The sequence below is a fragment of the Chiloscyllium punctatum genome, chromosome 20 (genome assembly GCF_047496795.1).
Source record: "Chiloscyllium punctatum isolate Juve2018m chromosome 20, sChiPun1.3, whole genome shotgun sequence".
Lineage (NCBI taxonomy): Eukaryota > Metazoa > Chordata > Chondrichthyes > Orectolobiformes > Hemiscylliidae > Chiloscyllium > Chiloscyllium punctatum.
This window is the reverse complement of record NC_092758.1, coordinates 14565031-14587436: the sequence shown is the minus strand read 5'-3', so window position 1 is coordinate 14587436 and position 22406 is coordinate 14565031. Positions and strand designations below refer to the sequence as shown.

At 40.1% G+C, this 22406-nt stretch overlaps 1 protein-coding gene across 1 annotated transcript in view; it reads right to left on the bottom strand.

Moving 5' to 3' along the window:
* Window positions 1-22406, bottom strand: part of hmmr (hyaluronan-mediated motility receptor (RHAMM)) — a 54747-nt gene that overhangs the window by 7530 nt on the left and 24811 nt on the right. Inside the window, exons 9-18 of the mRNA XM_072590379.1 lie at window positions 21421-21494; window positions 17153-17239; window positions 15350-15450; window positions 12883-12969; window positions 11498-11676; window positions 10619-10755; window positions 7539-7753; window positions 4014-4130; window positions 2041-2199; window positions 1185-1325 (exon numbers count right to left, since the gene is read on the bottom strand). Coding sequence (XP_072446480.1) covers window positions 1185-1325; window positions 2041-2199; window positions 4014-4130; window positions 7539-7753; window positions 10619-10755; window positions 11498-11676; window positions 12883-12969; window positions 15350-15450; window positions 17153-17239; window positions 21421-21494 — 1297 coding nt within the window. The remainder of the gene's footprint in view (window positions 1-1184; window positions 1326-2040; window positions 2200-4013; window positions 4131-7538; window positions 7754-10618; window positions 10756-11497; window positions 11677-12882; window positions 12970-15349; window positions 15451-17152; window positions 17240-21420; window positions 21495-22406) is intronic.

Genomic DNA, 22406 nt, shown 5'->3' with positions numbered 1-22406 from the left:
CGAAAAGTTACAGAACCAAGTTAAAAGCTATCCATTTCTTGGGTGATCTTCATGCCCACAATATTAATTTAAGAACTTCTATCTTGAAATACCAATTCATCAGTGGGTATTACTTCCAACATTCTTGAAGCGCTGGGAATATATTCAGGCCACAAGTCATTTTATTCAAGCTAGGTAAAAACAAATGACTGCAGATGCTGGAAACCAGAGTCTAGGTTAGAGTGGTGCTGGAAAAGCACAGCAGTTCAGGCAGCATCCGAGGAGCAATAAAATCGATGTTTCGGGCAAAAGCCCTTCATCTGGAATACAGGCAGAGTGCCTGAAGGGTGGAGAGATAAATGAGAGGAGAGTGGGGGTGGGGAGAAAGTAGCATAGAGTACAATAGGTGAGTGGGGGAGGGGATGAAGGTGATAGGTCAGAGGGGAGGGGGGAGTGGATAGGTGGAAAAGAAGATAGGCAGGTATTCCTGATGAAGGGCTTTTGCCCGAAACGTTGATTTTACTGCACCTCAGATGCTGCCTGAACTGCTGTGCTCTTCCAGCTGTGCTAATCCAGAGGCAGGTAGGACAAGTCATGGGGACAGTGCTGAGCTGGAAGTTTGGAATTGGGGTGAGGTGGGGGAAGGGAAAAATGAGGAAACTGTTGAAGCCCACATTGATGCCCTGGGGTTGAAGTATTCCGAGGCGGAAAATGAGGCATTCTTCCTCCAGGCATCTGGTGGTGAGGGAGCGGCGGTGAAGGAGGCCCATGACCTCCATGTCCTCGGCAGAGTGGGAGGAGGAGTTGAAATGTTGGGCCACAGGGCAGTGTGGTTGATTGGTGCGGGTGTCCCAGAGATGTTCCCTAGCCAACTGTCTTGCAAAGTCATTTTCACATTTTGTCTCAAATATTCATCCTCACGGTCTTACTAACACACTGGCACCCCAGAATAGTCTCAGTATATCCTTTTTAACACTGGAATCTTTCATTAAGCTTGCCCAGTTTGTAAAGAAAATCAGTTGATGATCAAGCACATGAATTCACCATACCCTCCTTTAAATTACAACGATCAATTTGAAGAGGGTAAATAAACGATTACTACTGGAATTTCAGAACTGACTGGATATACAGCCCAACCACTAGATGCTTTCAAAACCCAGAGGATCACCACACATTGCAAAATTAATTGAACATTCCATTTGTACCTCTGTTTCTCCACCTCCTGGCATGCGTTGCTTTGTTCCAATTGTGTTTGAAGTTCAATTACTCTCAGGTTACAAGCTTCATCCAACTTTCTAACTTCAGCATCCTTTTGAGCCAGCTTTGTTTGTACTTCTAGTAGCATTCTTTGGAGAAGGGGAATAGAAAAAGGAATTCCACTTTCATTAACATCAAGATAATTTTGCAGTGACTGAGATCATTAAAAACTGGTAGCTAGACTTTCTGTTCTATAAAGCAGATAAAATAGAAGTTCTTTGCATTGCAGTAAGTTAGATGCTTTAAAATTTAACTTCTAAATTAATTCTTCAATATTGTATATACATTACTGAAACTATTCACAATCTGGGGTGCACTACTTAAACAGCAAGCTGTATTCCCCATACTTCCCAAACAAATGTACCTTTGTTACGAAGTTAAGTCAGGGCCCAAGTCCTGATTTACATGACAATTTATATTAAATGGACAATTAAAGTAACAAGTCAATAAGTACTTATACAAGAATCAAAAAGCTCACTACGTAGTTGCTATATATAGCATAGCAACACAAAAGGAATGTCTACCAATCTGAGTTGTTGAGCTTTTTTTTGAAGTATGGGTGCGAGAGAGGGATGTGCAAATCAAGCATGCTCATAACATTAAAAAAGCATAATGCATGGCAATATTTATTAGATAATATCTACATATTTTATGCTGTGTAAATGTTACACAAGCTCAATTGAAATTTGTAGGTATCAATGGGCCCATTGCACAACAACCAGAGTATACATGACTGGTGAAATCCTTAAATTTTAACTTATGGGATCTGAATTAACATTGCCATGGCAATATTGAACTGTATACCTTGCGTACTCTTCTTTTGCTTTTTCTTTAGAAAGCTGAACATCTGTTAACTGCTGCTGCATGTCCTTGGCTTCATTGAGTAATTGTGCAACTTGCTTTGTCAGTGTAGAGTTGCTGTCTTGGAGGCACCCCAGCTCCTTTGTAACAGATAATTTATAGCTAAACAAACGTTACAGAAAGTTAGTATTCCTCAACAGAAAATCTCACCAGTTGCAAACTGCACAATGCGTTTCCTCAGCACACTATAATACAGAAGGGAAGAAGGAACAAGACAAAGGAGTACTCAATGAATAACAGGATAATAGGAAGTTCAGAGGAACAGAGGGATCTTGGGATGCTTGTGCACAAATCTCTGCAGGTGGCAGTCAGGTTAATAGCACAGACGGAACACTTGCCCTGATCAGTCATGGCATAGATTATTAAAGCAGGGAGGTCATGATGGAGTAGTTGCAGTACTGTGTGCAAATCTAGTCACATTATAGAAGGATGTGATTACACTGGAGGGGGTGCAAAGGAGATCCACCAAGATGTTCCCTGGGATGGAGAATGTCAACTATGAAGAGAGGTTGGATAAGCTCAGGTTGTATACTTTAGAGTAGAAAAGGTCAGGGAAGGCCATTTTTGGAGGCAAAGAGGGGATAGAGATGGTGAAGCTTATGAGAGGCATAGACAGGGTAAATAAAAGCAGCTGTTCCCCTTTGTCAAAGAATCAAAACAAAGGGCCATAATTTTGAAGTGAAAAGCAGGGGGTTTAAGGTGGCACTTGAGGAAAATAGTTTTCACCTAGCAGTTGCCTGGAATGTACTGTCTAGAAAAGTAGTTCAGGTGGAAAACCTCACCACATTTAAAAAAGTACTCGGAAATGTCATAACATTCAAGGTTAACGGACGACTACTGAAAAGTGGGACTAGTGTAAATCAGCAGTACAAACTTGATGGGGCAAAGGCTCTCATTTGTGTTATATGATTCTACACTTCCCAACAAACCACAAAATGAAACTCATTAGAAATTTCATCACATGGAAAAACAAAAAAAAGCTTTAAAATTAATAAGATTCTGCTGTGACTGTTTAAAAAAAAAGTTTTATACAGGGAATCAATGTGACATTCAAACACTGTGACAGCACAAAAAATATGCTGAATAAATTGCAGGACAGGATATGGTAAGGTCCTAGGGAGTGTTGCTGAAAAAAAAAGAGACCTTGGAGTGCAGGTTCATAGCTCCTTGAAAGTGGAGTCGCAGGTAGATAGGATAGTGAAGGTAGCGTTTGGTATGCTTTCCTTTATTGGTCAGAGTATGGAGTACAGGAGTTGGGAGGTCATGTTGCAGCTGTACAGGACATTGGTTAGGTCACTGTTGGAATATTGTGTGCAATTCTGCTCTCCTTCCAATCGGAAAGATGTTGTGAAACGTGAAAGGGTTCAGAAAAGATTTACAAGGATGTTGCCAGGGTTGGAGGATTTGAGCTACAGGGAGAGGCTGAACAGGCTGGGGCTGTTTTCCCTGGAGCGTTGGAGGCGGAGGGGTGACTGTTTGGAGGTTTACAAAATTATGAGCGGCATGGATAGGGTAAATAGGCAAAGTCTTTTCCCTGGGGTCAGGGAGTCCAGAACTAGAGGGCATAGGGTTTAGTGGAGAGATGAAAGATATAAAAAAGACCACAGGGGCAACTTTTTCACACAGAGGGTGGTAGGTGTGTGGAATGAGCTGCCAGAGGAACTGATGGAGGCTGGTACAATTGCAACATTTAAGAGGCATTTGGATGGGTATATGAATAGGAAGGGTTTGGAGGGATATGGGCCGGGTGCTGGCAGGTGGGACTAGATTGGGTTGGGATATCTAGTCGGCATGGACGGGTTGGACTGAAAGGTCTGGTTCCATGCTGCACATCTCTATGACTCTATGAATCTAAGTACCAATCAAGAATGAACATCCACTTGGTGTACATAATACCTGCTCATATACTCTCATACCATTCAAATTCTGCTTCAGTATCTCCTAGCTTTCTTAGCGATTTACTCTGCTCCTCACGCAATTGACTGACAATTTTGCTGTGATTTTCATTAATCTTCTCCAGTTCAGCATTTTTCCTTTTAAGAGAGAAAAAGAAGTCAAACTAGACACCGGTCTAAATATGAGGTGGTTTATGCTTGTACTGGATTGTACAAAATATGATTGTACTGGAGAGACTGCAAAGGAGATTCACCAGGATGCTGCCTGGAATGAGCTCCGGAGAGAGGATGGGTAAACTAGAGTTTTTTCTTTGAATCAAAGAAGGCTGGGGATGGGGGTGGGAAGAAACCTGATAGAGGTTTAAAAGATTATGAGGGACATGGAAAGGTAGAGTGGAAGCAGCTGTTCCCCTTAGTCCAAGGATCAATAACAAGGGAGCATAATTTTGAAGAGAAGTGAAAGGAAGAACATTTAGAGGGAATTTGAGGAAAGACATATTCACCCAGAATTAACTTGGTATTGCAGCTAGCAAGTCTTTTCTGCTGTCAAATATGGGGAAACCACTTCTGAACAAGGGTCACTGGACCCAAAACACTTAAGCTTTCTCACCACAGATGCTGCCAGACCTGCTGAGTTCCTCCAACAATTTGTTTTTGTAATGGAGAAACTGGAGTTGTTTGGATACTAACTGATAAACTGCAAGTTTCTAGACATTACATAAAAAGGTATCCACTGTAGGGATTTTAATTTTTAAATAAAAAGGCTACAATCATGCCAAAGTACAGTGGAGGCATTTAATTTGCATAATTAAAGAAGAAAATGTACAGCCCAGGAACAGGCCCTTCGGCCCTCCAAGCCCAAGCCGATCCAAATGTACTGTCTAAACCTGTCAGTCAGTCAATTCCTAAGCATCTGTATCCCTCTGCTCCCCACCTACTCGTGCATCTGTCCAGACACATCTTAAATTAATCTACTGTGCCTGCCTCTACCATCTCTGCTGGCAACGTGTTCCAAACACACATCACCTCTCATCTTGAAAGCATGACCTCTCGTTATTGAATCCTTCACCCTGGGAAAAAGCTAGTCTCTATCCACCCTGTCTATACCCTTCATAATTTTGTAAACCTCAATCAAGTCCCCCCCTCAATCTCCTTTTTTCTCATGAAAATAAACCCTAACCTAATATAGCTCCCTTCATAGCTAGCACCTTCCATACCAAGCAACATCCTCGTAAACCTTCTCTGCACCCTCTCCAAAACATCCACATCCTTTTGGTAATGTGGCGACCAGAACTGTACACCATATTTTAAGTACGGCTGAACAATTTTAACATGATTTGCCAGCTCTTATACTCATACCCCGTCCAATGAAGGCAAGCATACTATATGTCTAGATTAGAGTGGTGCTGGAAAAGCACGCACTTTCCTGCTCCTCGGATGCTGCCTGACCTGCTGTGCTTTTCTAGCATCACTCTAATCTAGACTCTGGTTTCCAGCATCTGCAGCCCTTGTTTTTGCCGAGCAAGCATACTATACACCTTCTTGACCACTCTATCCACCTGTGCAGCAACCTTCAGGATACAATGGACCTGCACTCCCAGATCTCTCTGCCCATCGACCTTTCCCAAGGCTCTTCCATTCATTGTATAATTCACTCTATAATTAGACTTGCCTAAATGCATCACCTCACATTTGCCTGGATTGAAAGCCATCTGCCACGTTTCCGTCCAACTCTCCAGTCTATCTATATCCTCCTGTATTCTCTGACAGTCCCTTATGCCTTCTGCTACTCCACCAATCTTTGTGTCATTAAGATGACACTCAAGTCTCAAATAATAATTGGCAACCTGGGAGAGTGGTACGTTATAGCATCATAAAAGATAAATGCACCTTAAGAGTCATACAGCATGGAAACTGACTCTTTGGATCAATAAGTCCATGCCAGACATACTCCAAAACTAAAATTTGCCCGACCTGCTTCTTCCTGGCCCATATCCTTCCAACCTTTCCTATTCATGTATTTATCAAAATGTCTTTTAATATGTTTCCATATTCACTACTTTAGTAGGAAGTTCATTCCACACACAAACCACCCTGTGTAAAACTTTGCCCCTCATGTATTTTTTATATGTCTCTCCTCTTACCTTATAAACATACCCCCTTAGTCTTGAAATCCCTGATCCTCGGAAAAAGAAATACCATTAACTTTATCTACACCTCTATTTTATAAACCTCCCACGCTCCAGTGAAAAAAGTCCCAGCCTTTCTTTATAACTCAAACCTTCCACACCCAGCAAAACGTTGGTAAATCCCTCCCGAACCCTCACCAGCTTGATAATATCATTCCTATAGCGAGTTTTAAGAAGATTTGTAGCTCAGGTTGAGATTCTGGATGTAGGTTTGCTCACTGAGCTGGAAGTTTCGTTTTCAGACATTACCTAATTTCCTCAAAAAACCAAATTAAGTTTGAGAGACATGATTTCCTTGCACTAATCTTAAATCAATTTTTGCCTCTCTAAATGCCCATAAATCTTATCTTTTATAATCACCTTCAAAAATGTATCCACAACTAAAGTCCACAAATATCCACTAAATTATAGGCAACTTTTAACACTCCATCCGTTTACAGTTTAATACACAATACATGCAGTTGAATGCATGGCAGAAGGTAAAATCAAAACTTTATGTTATGAACATCACACTTTCCAACATGCAGTGTATTAAATACTGCTCTCTCTTTCTGGGACTGAACACTTTCTCTACACAATCATAGGTTTTCACAGCCAAGCAAAACAGAGCACAAGAGATGGCTACAGATGGGGCAGAGCAACAAAGATAAATGAGGAGATGGTGTATGGTATAAATACGTTGTGAGAATAATTTCCTTTTTAGCCCATTCATGACTGGGATTCTTCCCATTTATTCTTGGAATACTTTTGCTGGTGGAAAACTATGAATAGATCCTTAATTACAGGGTAAGGAAAGTAGAGTATTAAATCAAGCAACATTTGTAGAGGTCACAAGATAGGATGTTACATGATTAGGTATCATGGTCAGGAAATTCCAGCCAACATCCAGGAATATCTCCAACTAGAGCTGACAGCTCAACTTCACCAGTATGTTAGGTATCTTTTTGCTACTAATAACTCTACCCACTGAAAACATTAACAGCTGTAACAAGACATTGAATGCCCCAATTTAATTGTGATGTCCCAAGCACTGCAACCCTACAATAGCAGCACCACCTTGCAGACTACCAATGTAACAGATCACACGATCAGAAAAATTCCCTCTTGATGGAATAGGATGCTATTAAATTGGAAACCTAAAATGAACTGAAATCACATTCAGTTGGCAAACAAGAATTAGACAAACCTCAGGTAAGAGCATAAAAGAACACTATGAGAGAGATACAGCCAATCCAATTTTCTCTAGAAAATAACCAAGGGATCTAAGTCCTTTTAAGTGCTATTAATTTCCAAGTTTCACTGTAGACCCAACATTTTCCTTTAAATCAATGGGGAATGAGATTATGAGTAGACTGACTCAGCAAGCTCTTCCTGCAGCCTAGCAAGCTCTCTCGCTCGCAGTTCGTTCTCATCCTCCAAACGTCTGGCCAATTCCTCAGCCTCCACGTCCTTCAGCTGCAATTGTTCAAGCTCATCTAGTGCAGCCTCCAGTTCCTCCTCCAGCAGAAGCTTCTCCTTAGTCATTTCTTCCTGGAAGGCTTCGAGCTTCTGCCGCAAAGAATCAGACAGATCCTAGAAAAAGGACGGATAAATTTTTATAAACTAAGCAGATTGGAGCAAGAGTAATTATGAAACATTTGATTGATCAATTCATTGATAACTAACCACTAACCAAAATAACTATAGAAAATTTCCCTGCTGTTTCCAGCATTGCCTTTAAAATGTGTTCAGAGATATCAGTGTCACTAGCTGGGTATTTATTGCCATACCACAACCATTCTGGAGGCTGTGATGCTGAGCTGCCTTCTTGACTGTTTTGCTTGGGATCGGAGGACACTCAGTGCTTTTAGAATCCAAACTTAGAAAGTGTATTGAAGATTGTGCAAGCATAATCTACCAGATATAAACTTCAAACTTGAAGGCAGTGTGTTACTGGAACCATTTTCACTAAGTCACCTATGATTGTACTACCTTCATACCTTTTGTGACAGTCACCCATCTATCTGACTGATCCTGCTGTGTAACCACCTCTCTAAATCAGCGAGCCACCACAGGGTCTCTTGAATGCTTTCAGTGACATTAATCCTAAAAAGAAGCAATCCTGTAAAACATTTTACCCACAAATTTTCATTTAAGCATGTAAAAGATAAAAGAAATTAAACATTTAAAATCTTTTTAAAAAGAAACAAACCCTAAGCTGAAACTCATCAACCTAAAAATAAAGCCTCCTCAAGTCCTCTATTGGCCAACTTTCAAATCTCTGGATAATCAGATAAACTTTCTCCAGAGTTGTTGAACAACTCTCCCCACAAGCTCCATGCATAAAACAAGCACCTTTGTGTTTTTTTTTTGTTCAGGCTGAAGATTGTTGGAAATGCCTTATCTTTTGCACTGATGTACTGAGCCCCTGATTCATCAAGAGTAGAGACATTTACGGAGCCGCATCTAGTGAGGTTTAATTGTTCACCACCACTTATGACTGGATATAGAAGGACTTCAGAGCTTATGTTATTTGGCACACGAGTTGATCAGTACTGAATTTTCATCAGTTTGGTATCTCATTTTTAGACATGCTTGATGCTGCTCCAGGCATACCTCCTGCATTCTTCATTGAACCAGGGTTAATCCTCTGGCTTGATGGTAAAATGGTAGAGGAGGAGATATGTTGGGTTCTGTAGGAACATAATCCTGCTGCTGATAGCTTCATAGATGCCCAAACTTGAGTAGCTAGATATGTTCAAAGTCTGTTGCATTTATCCCAGGGTTGGTGCCAAACAACATTGGTGGAAGGGATTACCAATGCAAAGGCAGGATTTACCAATACTATCATGGATAGATACATCTGCAGCAGGCAAACTGGTGAGGAGGTCAAGTATGTGGATTTAAGTTTGCTCGCTGAGCTGGAAGGTTTGTTTTCAGACGTTTCATCAGTATACTAAGTAACATCAGCAGTGATCCTCCAGTGAAGCACTGTTGTTATGGCCCGCTTTCTACGAATGTGTTTAGGTTTCCTGGAGTTGGTGATACCATTCCCTGTAATGTCACTTCCTGTTCTTTTTCCTCAGAGGGTGGTAAATGGGGTCCAAATGCACCCCATGTACCACCCTCTGAGAAAAAGAACAGGGAATGACATCAGCACCGCAAGGAAACCTAAACATATAAAAACAAAGTGGGTCATAACAACAATACCTCAGCAGAGGATCACTGATGTTACTTAGTATACTGATGAAACATCTGAAAAGAAACCTTCCAGTTCAGTGAGCAAACTTACATCCAGAACCTCAACCTGAGCTACAAATCTTCTCAAAACTCGCTAGGTCAAGTATATGCATACCTCTTCCTCCAAGTGTGGTTCTATATACAAAAGCACTGATCCATTAGCTGAAGGAGGACAGTTCATGGCAATCGGCAGAGTTCCTTGCCCGTATTGGACTTAGTGTCACAAGACTGGCCTAGGCAGTGACAATTGGATTTCATGGGTGAATAAAAATCTTCTGTGTGTCTGAACTCAAACGTTGAGGACGCCCAGGGCAACTCCATCTCCATTGTACATCATTGTGCTGTCTATCTGCTGGTCCTGTCCTGCCAGGGGGTTGTTTACGGCAGTGCCTGGGACATTGTCATATCCACAAAAAAATACCTTATGCAGACTACAGAGACTTCTGAAATATGTTCCAATTTTGGCAATACTCAGATACTGTAAAGGAGAACTTTTCAAGGTCAACAGGATTGTTTTTGTCATTCACATTCACAGTGCGAGGTTGATGACAGGTAGTCTGTCCGGATTTATTGATTCTTTTAAGACTTTGTAGCAATAACTGAATGGCTTGCTTGGATATTTTAGAGGACAGTTAATAGTTGCCAAATGGCTGTGGATCTGGAGTCACATGTAGGCCAGACCAGGTAAGGATGAGTTTCCTTTCCTGAAAGGCCATAAGTGAACCAAATTTTTTTTCTCTCCCCACCCATCCCAGCACGCCCCTGCCAATCCACAACAGTGGTCAGCTGGCCATTAGATTTTTAAATTCCAGATTTTCATTCAATTAAAATTCCATCAACTGCCACGTTGGGATTTGAATCCAGGTTACCTGAGTTTTTAGATTGACAGTCTAGCGAGATAATTGCAAGGCCATTGCCTCCCCTCTGATATAGCATGGAAAACTAATGCTACTCAACGTTATCAGTTTAAATCCTGCACCTGTCCTCCCAACACAAGAATGAGAATCAATATCACATAATGACTTACAGTTCCTTCACCCTCACCTAAGTGGCACCAGACTGACTTCATTCGATACAAAGGAAAAGTGAATAAAAAAAACAAGCAAAATGAGAGAGTGTACCAGGAGGACTGTGATTATTGGTGCAGGATTTCAGTATGATATATCATAAGGTACAGTAAAAGCAAGTGTAGCCAGACTAGTTTTGGCTAACTTTTACCTTTTCTTGTCTGACAGAGGAAAGCACATCTTGTTTCTGCTGCAAATCTTGTTCCATTTGATTCAATTTTTCCTTCATTTCAGACAACTCTTTAGTTGAATTTTGTTCCATCCTGCTACGTTCTGCCTCTACTCTTTCTGTAGAATTAAGGGCAGGAAATAAAATGCCAGGTAATTAGTTATTTATCAAATAATTACAGTAGCAAATGCTCTATCCTTGTGGTGGGCAACAAATGGAGTTCCCTGCAGTAAAATGGAGGTCACATACTATTTCTGTTATTAACACTGAACTATTAGCATGTTCCAGATAATTAGGCTGACTTGCAATTAATGGAATTTAAAAAAAAACTCTTATCTCAATCTTCAGCTGCCAACTCTCGATGGATATGATTTTAAAACCCATAAAACTAAATGAATGCTAGTTGAAATCATGAAGTCAAACAGCTCCAGTTCATTGATGGCAAAGAACAAAGAAAAATTGCATCTAATCCAATTAAAAGGATACTCTCATTATTGGAAAGTGGCAATATACAGTGTCAATACAAACTTTTTCAGAAACCAGAAACACAACCAGATTCTTGCTGCAACTCTTTGCAATTCTCACACTTAGGTACAATATGACTTAATATCATTTCATTCTCAAAATGCTCCAAAGGCAGATAAAACGCAATTGCCAGAGAGGAATTACTAAGATTTTTGGTAGCACCTGGTTTATCAATTTGGGAAATGCTTCTCTTGTAATTTTAATCAAATGCACATTTGGCACAATGAGAATGCAATTCATTAAGAGTTTATGATGTGCCCAGAAAAAGAGCAATGTAGTGGTGAAGACAGATAACCTTCAATATGTCAGGCATTAATCGTTCTGTAATAATAGTACCTTTCTCCTGTTCAAGTAGCTGACATTTTTCATTAACTTCTTTTATCTGTTCACTATGAGACTCCTCATTCTGCTTTAGACAGTTTTTGAGATTTAGTAGTTCCTTGTCCTTCTGAAGAAGCTGATCCTTTGATTGACTGATCTCTTCTTTAGATCTTTCAAGCTGCACTTTTAGCTCACTGAATAAAAAGGACATTCCAATACATCAACAGTTTTTCTTTTACACAATTATTTGCACTCAAATAAGGCAAAATTATAAATTTCCAGTCCATTCTATAACCATCTTGGTGAATGCACATTGAATTTTTATAAACAAATCAACACTTAATTCACATGTTCTAACTTGTTTATAAGATAATGAGAGAATAATTTACTTTTAACTGAATCACACTTGATAGAATTTGGTTAAATATGAACTGTTACCAAACATTAAAGACACTTGATACAACTGGCCTTGGTTTAGATATTAATATTTTACATAGATGAGAAAATTCTTGGGTTAATCAGTTTTGGTTAAAAGAGTAGGAGTTCAGAGGGCATGTGGAATATTCAGATTCAGTCTGTGCATAAGTAAGGTTAGGCCCTCTGAATAGCTCTTGTCCGGGTTATTGAGCCTCTTTGCGGCAGATACACAGTTGCTAATTTTTCCTTTCTAATCAATTTGATTTAATGGAAACTGAGATTAAGTGCAAGGATTGAGGTGCAGGTGCTGGTGCCATTTTAGGACTCAATTGGGTTATGCTGACACTCAGTGAAATTTACATTTGAAGAAAGGCTACTTTAGCAATGTACCAGATGGATACTGGCATCAATGGAACCAATATATGCAGCATACAATTAAAGACAGAAGATATCAGGTAAAAATGCAAATATAAATCATTTCACACCTCAAGTAAATACGTAGAATGCAGAAAATTTAGAGTGATGGACAAACTCAGTCACAAAAAAATGTTTTTTTTACACTTAGGCAAACGGAAATTCTTAGCAAATTTGGGTACAATTTTTAATATTCCTTATAAGGATAAAAACTGAAGTATAGAGAGAGAGTCATTTGACAGTGTTTTAGCCAAATGTTTTCCAAAACAATCCAATAAACCTTCCTTCTTTGGTCTTAAAATTGAATACCAACCAAGTAGATAGGAATAAATGTGTAACATTTTATCACTTCATCATCATGCAAATTTAGACAATCACACATACATCGAACTGAATCACTTCTCTGCATTCATTAAAACCTCCTCTTTTTTAGTAGACTAAACCCAGTACTGACACATTCTATTTAATTTTAATTGCAAATTGCAGTTTTAAAACATATGAAACACACATGCTCTGATTTGAAGTGACAAAGAAATTTACTAATTACGCATTAGCAGTCGAAGAAATACCTGAGTTCCTCCAAAGACATGGACAGCTTTGTTTCAGTTTCAAATTTATCTTTCTCCAACTTATCTTTCTCCTGCTGAATTACAGCCCTAATGCAAACAAAAAGGTTAAAAAGACACAACATACAGCTTGTTATGGGCAAGCGATGGAAAAATGCAGGTTATATCACTGCACCCCAATCTTAAGAATCAAGCTGTTCTCTCCATTGGCTATTGAAGGCTTACATTTAGGTTGTGTAGTTCTGATTCTATGGTCACCTCAAGGTAACTGAATATTACAAACATGCAAACTATGAGGGATGAGCCAGTCAGCTTCTCCAACAATCAATATGATAATAACTAATCTGATTACTCGATATCCCAACCTACCTTTAACTAAAAGACTTCGCTTTTGTTGTCTTTTAAAGGAAGCGTTTCAAGTAATATCACCCTTCTGAAAAAGAATTATCCTACCTTAAAATGGGAATTTTTTTTTAAGTTCTCAATTATCTCCCTATCAATTCACCTGTTGCTCAACTAAACTACAGCAAATGTGAGCTTAGTCTGCCCTTATTTCCTTCTGAGACAACTCACACATTACAGGCAAGTCCCTGCTGATATAATGCAATAGTTCCATTCCTGTGTAATCCCACATTATAATAAAAGCATTTAATATCAGCACCGCTTAAACCAATGGGATCAGAATCATGTTATAGCCAATACAGGTAAAGAAAGTTCACATTCCACAAATAATGGTCTAAGTGCTTCAATTGCGTTATAGCCAATTCGCATTAAAGAAACACACGTTACAGCAGAACTGACTGTATTAGCTTAATAGGCCATTGCTGAACTGTCTTCATGCATTTATGCCCTTCCATAAAATGACATGATCAACACTCTGCACAGAACTCAACAAGTGGTCTTCCAAATGCCCTATATAACTGAAGCATAACTTCCTTCCTCTGCATACTCTCTTCAGTTCTACTAAAATTACAAAATCTAAGAATGGAAATGAAACTGGATTTAACACCCAGTATCAAATCAGAAATGATAATGGTAAACACAATCCAGCCTTGGAAGCTGGACCAAAGATGTGAGACACAGCCAGACATTGTCTGTTAAGTCTGATTCCATGAATATGGTTGTGTCCCAGACATCACCATCACAATGCTCAAGCACACCTCTATGGATAAAATCCTGGAAATGCCTTTCTTAACAGCACTGTAGATACACATATACAACCCAAAGACTGCTGTAGTTCAATGAAGTTCATCACCACCTTCTCAAGAGAAGTTAGGGATGGGCAATAAATGCTCACCTAGCCAAAGATGCCCCCATCAATGAATGAATACAAAAAAATTCAACCAAACGCATCACAGGCCTTCCTGATCCTGTCCATATTTGCGCATTTTCAATAGATATTGAACAGTATGGTGAATGAATCTCAAATTTTTAATATTGTCATTACACCAAGTCATCACCTAAAGTTGTGGCCGCATTCTTGAAAATTATGACGAAGGGAAATGGTTTTAAATGAATCAAGGTTCCATACAAATCAATGCTCAAACTGCAATAAAGTCGCTTCAGACAATCTTCAAACAAAAAAATGCACAGCTTGAAATACTGCATGTGCATTATCTTTATTCCTAGTTCAAATAGCTAGCAAATAAATCACTAAATATAAAGTACAGAGATTTTACAGCAGTAAACAATTTTAAAACATCAAATTAAAATGGCAGACACTCCCAAATGCTTACATTAACAAACAACTTGTATAATAAGTTTGAAAATACAATCTAAAGATGAATAGTGCTGATAAATTTTAATTGCATTGTAAGGTTTTAACTGAGCCGGTTCGATTTATGAGCAAGGTAAAAACAATGACTGCAGATGCTGGAAACCAGATTCTGGAAAAGCACAGCAGTTCAGACAGCATCCCAGTAAAATCGATGTTTCGGTCAAGCCAAAGCCCAGAAAAACCCAGAACTACCTGCACCAAACAAGCCTTGCCACTAGATGGAGCCCACAGATTCAGTGCAGGCTCAGGATGGAAGCAGAAAGTAGATTTTAAAAGGTAAGAACAGGAGGCGGAAATGGGAGCAAGGGTGAGTGCGTGATGTTACTGGCAGAGACAGGTTAGGCGTGGAAATCAGAAGAAAGCTGAGGGACTTCTGGATTACATGTGGGAGTAGAAGCCTGGGGAAAAGGCCCAGTGAGCAGGCAAGACACAGAACAGGAAGTCTGTGGAAAACAATAAAGTGTGCAACTCTCAAATGTTAAACATCCATTGTCAATATTGTTTTAATGTCATTAAAGCGAAACAATGTTAACGGAGTTAACTCTAAATGGGGACCTACTGGACCACACACACATCAAGCCAAGAAGTTACCATACAGATTATACAAAGCCATTCTAAAATAAATTAGAATTAAACATAATCAGATCGTTGCCAGTTTGGTAAAAAACAATATTTGACCTGTTAAATACCTACAGTTTTCCCTGAAGCACAGCAATCTCTTCATTCGATTTTTTCAGAAGACTCTGTATGACCAGTAGATTTCTTTCTGCCTCTTGTTGCTTCACTATTGAGACCTGAAACAGAATGAAATTTACAGGGCCAGCTGACAGACAATTGACACCACTCAAAAACATGCAAGAGGCTGGGTTAAAAAAAAATCAAGATTTTCTCATTGGCGGCACCTTGAACTGAATGGGGCTCCTACATTCCTCTGAAATACTGCCCATTTAGTAACCATACAGAGCACTGATCAACAAACTCTTCATGAAATCACGACAGCTAGATTCCCTCCCTGATTTTGAAAACTTAAAGTACCATGGAGACTCCAATTTCCAGCCTTCTGCCTAAAGATAGCTGGAACTGCTCAATGCACAAGAAGATTGGTCAATGAGCCCATGAGATTTGCGAAGAACAAAAATAGACTGGCAGAATCAGTGGAAAATGAATACAGACTTTTAGAGTGAAGGATATTTTGAAAGGTTGAAGGAGACCAACATAAAAAAATTCTACAGGTGATACAGAAACAGAGAGAGCTGGAGTATATTCACTGAAATGACTCAAGACAACAGGGCACTCTGAAAAAGTGCACAAAAAGGCAAGTACAAATACAAATCCAATCAGAAAAAGAACCAAAAAGGTAAAAAGAGGAAAAGAAAAGTTATACAGAAACAAAAGCAAGTTTCTAGGTTCTGAAATGCACTGCCCGTAAAGGTGATGGAAGTAAATATAATCATGCCTTTTGAGTTTGTACAGAGAACTAGATGGCCATGTTCTGCATCATGTTACCATTTTATGAATTCAAATGTAAGGCTGAAGCAGAATCTATAAAACTATGCAGCTCATAACCCCAGCAGAGAGGAATATATTGTACTGACAAAATGCTCATCCATAGTTTTTAAAGCTATACTTTAAAACTTGCCAATAGTTTGACTGGACTACATTAATTTTGCCAATTATCCATCTAGCTATCCATTAAACTTCTCAAACAAAATTAAGCCCATAGACAATTGAAGGGTCCATATTTTGATATGTAGTACTTTATAAACAAGGCTCTGTCACTTCCTGGGCTGCCTCACCACTTTCCTTCAATCACAAGCCAGCTGGATACTTAATATTTCAGTTCTAACACCTACATGAAAACCTGATAATTATTTTGGTTTCAAAACTAATTATAAAATACAACTTAAGCAGATATCAAAATTGAAGTGCAAATTCTACTTTAAAAACTAACTTACATAATTAATAGCATGCCTGAAAAAAAAATCCTTGTGCAATAATTTCAAAGCGCACTGGAATTACAATACGTGACAAATGTTGTGTTAATTTGGGCACACAGCACCCACATAGAGCAACCAAGTTCTCTGTTGTGCCTGCATTAGTAGAGGAAGGATTGTAAGCCATTTCCAATGGTATTTTAAAAACTGAGCCTCAATATGAACATTCCATTGAAAGGGCGAGATCCAAGGTAATGCAATACTGCATAAGCATTGTAGATTATGTACTCATACCTTGAATCTAAAGCTTTCTGAATTCAAAACCAGAGTGCTCAGACCAGCCAAACTCAGCTGCATGTGTTGGTTGATTCCATCTCAGGAGTTCACAGTAACATAGTTGCAGCAAGACCATACCAAGTTGTCAACAGAACTTTAAGCTATGACTTTTGCAGTCTGGCTTTAATGGATGAAGCAATTCTGCACCTCTCCAGCGAGGATAAACTCAAGTTTTATGATGGCACACAGTTGATCAATGTAGCCAATTATAATTACCAAACCTTACCTTGCACCTGTCCTCCGTCTCTATGGACAGCTGCTCCAATTTGCTCTCATAGCCACTCACTTTGGAACTTAACTGCATTTGGAGATCCTAGAAATTAAAGCAAATAATGTAATTCCTGTCAAATTTCAGCAGTTGAAGATAATCCTAGTTTAAGCTAAAGATAAAAATCGGAAGCATTTACAATCATCTTTGACCGATGTGCCAACTCAGTGATCCATCTTGGTTTCATTCAGAAGTTCCCAGCAATACAGATGGCTGTCTTCATGCAATTTAGACTGTAGGGAAATAGATGGTGACATCTTGCAAAATGTCCAGATTACAGAGGAAGAAGTGCTGGATGTCTTGAAACGGGTAAAGGTGATAAATCCCCAGGACCTGATCAGGTGTACCCTAGAACTCTGTGGGAAGCTAGAGAAGTGATTGCTGGGCCTCTTGCTGAGATATTTGTATCACCAATAGTCACAGGTGAGGTGCCAGAAGACTGGAGGTTGGCAAACGTGGTGCCACTGTTTAAGAAGGGTGATAAGGACAAGCCAGGGAACTATAGACCAGTGAGCCTGACCTCGGTGGTGGGCAAGTTGTTGGAGGGAATCCTGAGGGAGAGGATGCACATGTATTTGGAAAGGCAAGGACTGATTAGGAATAGTCAACATGGCTTTGTGCGTGGGAAATCATGCCTCACAAACAATTGAGTTTTTTTGAAGAAGTAACAAAGAGGATTGATGAGGGTAGAGCAGTACATGTGATCTATATGGACTTCAGTAAGACATGCAACAAGGTTCCCCACGGGAGACTGATTTGCAAGGTTAGATGTTGTTGTGGTTCTGTTCGCCGAGCTGGGAATTTGTCTTGCAAACGTTTCGTCCCCTGTCTAGGTGACATCCTCAGTGCTTGGGAGCCTCCTGTGAAGCGCTTCTGTGCTGTTTTCTCCAGTATTTATAGTGGCCTGTCTCTGCCGCTTCCAGTTGTCAGTTCGAGCTGTCCACTGTAGTGGCTGGTATATTGGGTCCAGGTCGATGTGTTTGTTGATACGGCGAACAGAACCACAACAACGAGCACCCGAGCTACAAATCTTCTCCCAAACTTTGAGCAAGGTTAGATCTCATGGAATACTAGCCATTTGGATACAGAACTGGCTCAAGGTAGAAGACAGAGGGTGGTGGTGGAGGGTTGTTTTTCAGACTGGAGGCCTGTGACCAGTGGAGTGCCACAAGGATCGGTGCTGGGTCCTCTACTTTTTGTCATTTACATAAATGATTTGGATGCGAGCATAAGAGGTACAATTAGGTTTGCAGATGACACCAAAACTGAGGTGTAGTGGACAGCGAAGAAGGTTACCTCAGATTACAATGGGATCTTGACCAGATGGGCTAATGGGCGGAGAAGTGGCAGATGGAGTTTAATTCAGATAAATGCGAGGTGCTGCATTTTGGGAAAGCAAATCTTAGGGACACAGTGCTTCAGTATCTAGCAGGATGTATACACTTAATAGTAAGGTCCTAGGGGGTGTTGCTGAACAAAGAGACCTTGGAGTGCAGGTTCATAGCTCCTTGAAAGTGGAGTCACAGTTAGATAGGATAATGAAGAAGGCTTTCCTTTATTGGTCAGAATCCTGATTACAGGAGTTGGGAGGTCATGTTGCGGCTGTACAGGCCATTGGTTAGGCCACTGGTGGAAAATTGCATGCAATTCTGGTCTCCTTCCTATCGGAAAGATATTATGAAACTTGAAAGGGTTCAGAAAGATTTACAAGGATGTTGGCAGGGTTGGAGAGTCTGAACAGGCTGGGGCTGTTTTCCCTGGAGCGTCAAAGGCTGAGGGGTGACCTCGAAGGTATACAAAATTATGAGAGGCATGGATAAGGTAAATAGGCAAAGTCTTTTTCCTGGGGTTGGGGAGACCAGAACTAGAGGGCATAGGTTTAGGGTGAGGGGAAAAAGATATAAAAGAGACCTAAGGGGAAACTTTTTCACACAGAGGGTGGTATGGGTATGGAATGGGCTGCCAGAGGAAGTGGAGGAGGCTGGTACAACTGCAACATTTTAGAGACATTTGGACGGGTATATGAATAGGAAGGGTTTGGAGGTATATGGGCCGGGTGCTGGCAGGTGGGACCAGATTGGGTTAGGATATCTGGTCGGCATGGACGGGTTGGACTGAAGGGTCTGTTTCCATGCTGTACATCTCTATGACTCTATGATTCTAACTACGCTATCATTATCCTCTAAGGGGAGGACGCAAAAGCGCCTTCAAGGTCTAATGTGCGTGAGGAAAATTACTTACTAATCTAACTGGAAGTAGCACTGAGTAAGTATTAACTGCACATGAGCATCTAATTACACATTATGCTGAAATGACAGGTGTTGTTACAAGATTTGAAAGGGAGCAAATGTTAAGTCTCGCTGCTTCAAGATCCTCAGCTACTCTGTGCACAAGACTGCATAATATCATAAAGAGATGCTTATGGCATACTCCAATACTAAAACTCTTTCAGACCAATATTTAACAGAAACTAAAACAAAAAGCCATCAGCCCAGGCACTTTCACCAAGTCCTGAAGACTTGTGCTCCAGAACAGGCCTTACCCCGAGCCAAGCTGTTCCAGTACAACTGCAAAACTGGTATCTACCCAGCAATATGGAAAATATTCCAGGTTCATCCTGCCCAAAAATTGCAGGATAACCTGTTCAGGTATACATCCCGATTGGCCTGCACTCAATCAACAACGTAATTGCAAGGAATCATCATCAGTATTATGAAGCAGCACTTGCTCACCAATAATCCACTCACTGACACACTGTTTGGACTCCGCCAGGGAACTCCTGAACTTATTACAAGCTTGGTCCAAAGGGGGACAAACAAATCCAAACGAAAACAGTGTGACTGCGCTTGACATCGAGGCTTGACAAATTATGGTATCAGGGAAAAATTAGAGTCAATGCAATTCAAGGAATAAAAAAACACTCCACTAGGCAGTCATACCTAGCCCAAAAGGATGATAGTTATGTTGGTTAGAGGTCAATCACCTGAGTCCCAGAATAGCACTGCAGAGTTCCTCAGGGTGGTGTCCCGGCCCAATCACTTTCAGGTAATTCATTGATATTCAAACGAGAAAGTCAGATATTCACTGACAGTTGCACAATAGTCAACCCTATTTACGACTTCCCAGATACTGAAGCATTGTGTCCCTATGCAGCAAGACGTATACAACATCTAGGCTTGGACTGATAAGTGGCAAGTAACATTCGTGGCACACAAGTACCAGGCAATGACCAAATCCAATGAGACAGAATCTAATCACCTCTTCTTCACATTTAAGTATTAGTGATGAATATTACACTGGAAGATCAACATCCTGGAATTTTCCTTAACCAGGTGCAGAACTAGACTAGTAGTACTACATAAATACTATAGCTCAATAGCAGGTCAGAAACTTTAAATGTTTCAGAGAGTAACTCACCTCCTAACTCCACAAAATGTACTCAAAGGTGTAAATCAGGAGAATGCTGCAATAATCTTCACTTGTTTGGATTAGTGCAGTTCTAATGACATTTCCAGACATTTAACACCATCCAAGACAAAGCAGCCAGCTGGACTGGAAACTTTCAACATTTCCCTCCACTCCAACAGTGGTTATAGCAATGTGTACAAAATTACAAGATACGGTGCAGTAAGATCAACAGCGCCTTCCAACCTCATAACTTCTGGAACATTTCTTCCTAACAGCATTGTGGATGTACTTGCACCAGATAGACTGCAACCGTACAAGAGGGCAGCTTAGCACCACCTTCTCAATTATGGATAGACATTAAATGCTGGCCTGGCCATCCACACCCATAAACAATAAAAATGGAAAGCAACAAGTAAATATCAAATGATTATCTTTTGTAGATTTTTAAAAACAAATGGGTGACTCCCTTGCAGCTTAACAAATACAGAGAACAAATATTTGAACCACACAGCACAGTTAAGACCTAGATTTAATCCCTTGGCAATGTTATGCAAATTGTACACTGAGGCAAGACAACAAGGGGTTCAGACAGAAATGCTGCCCAGTGACCCCTACCGGAAGCACAATATTACAAACTGCATGCAGGATCATTCTTAATGCCATGGATGGCTGAATAATCTAACCTAAATCAAACGGACATAAAGAGGTCAGATATGGATATTATCCGCAATCAGATCATCTGTCAACACAATCAGGACGCAAGGGAGAATGAAAAAGGTACAGTAAAAAGAAATTGAATGCTCTGTGCAAACAATTACCTGAACTTGTTCGTTGGCATTATCCAAGTAACCATGCAAGGCTTTATTCTCTCCACGCAGCTCCTCAGTGAGAGCTGGTTAATTTAAAAAAATCCTGTTAATATAATCTTTTATTGAATAGGAAGAAACCATTTACCCACTTATGCTTTGAATGAAGACAACTCTCTCCTTGATAAACATTAAAATTACTACTTTCTTTTTCTAACCCACAATTTTACTGACACATGACTTTTACTAATACCCAGGTAGAAATAAGACTTACCCTGGGGTGAGATTAGGCAGAAAAGCAGCGAAAGAGAGAAAGCAATTTTCAGGCAACTCAGTGCGAATAAACTTCATAGATCAAAGTATTTATCATGGCAAAGTAATTGCAAGGAGACAAAGGAAAAAGTATCCAGCACCCCAAATGGCCGCCCTCCACCAGTTCAATTCACTGCATGTGACAAAAGGAATAGCTTGAAGGCACTGGATACTATGTGCCCTGACAAAAATTTCAACAAAAGTACAGAAAGCTTGCCCTTCAGAACTTCATGTAACCCCAGATAAGCTGTTTTAGTACAATACTAATTATATATACCGAATGTGAAAAATTGCCCATTTCATCCTGTACATAAATCTAACACAAACACACACTGATGCCCAATTTGGATTCACTCAGCTGCAAAAGAGCTGTATACCAGAAGAGGGGAGTGATTGCCCCCAACATTAAGGCAGCATTCAACAGAGTTTGACAAGATGGAGCCATAGCAAAACTACAAGGGGATTGCTTTTAAGCTGGGGGAGAAATAAATATTGAATCCACATTAATGGGAAGTGTAATTAGATAAAAATAGTTTGGCTGCACTAAGAGAAACCCGTGCAGAACAAGACTGGAGGATGCGGGAAAACTAATGAACATGGGGGAAGCTATTTATACTTTGAAATTGTTAACTTCCATGTCAAGTCCCAAAGGCTGCAAGTTAGCTACATGAACAACGAGATGTGCC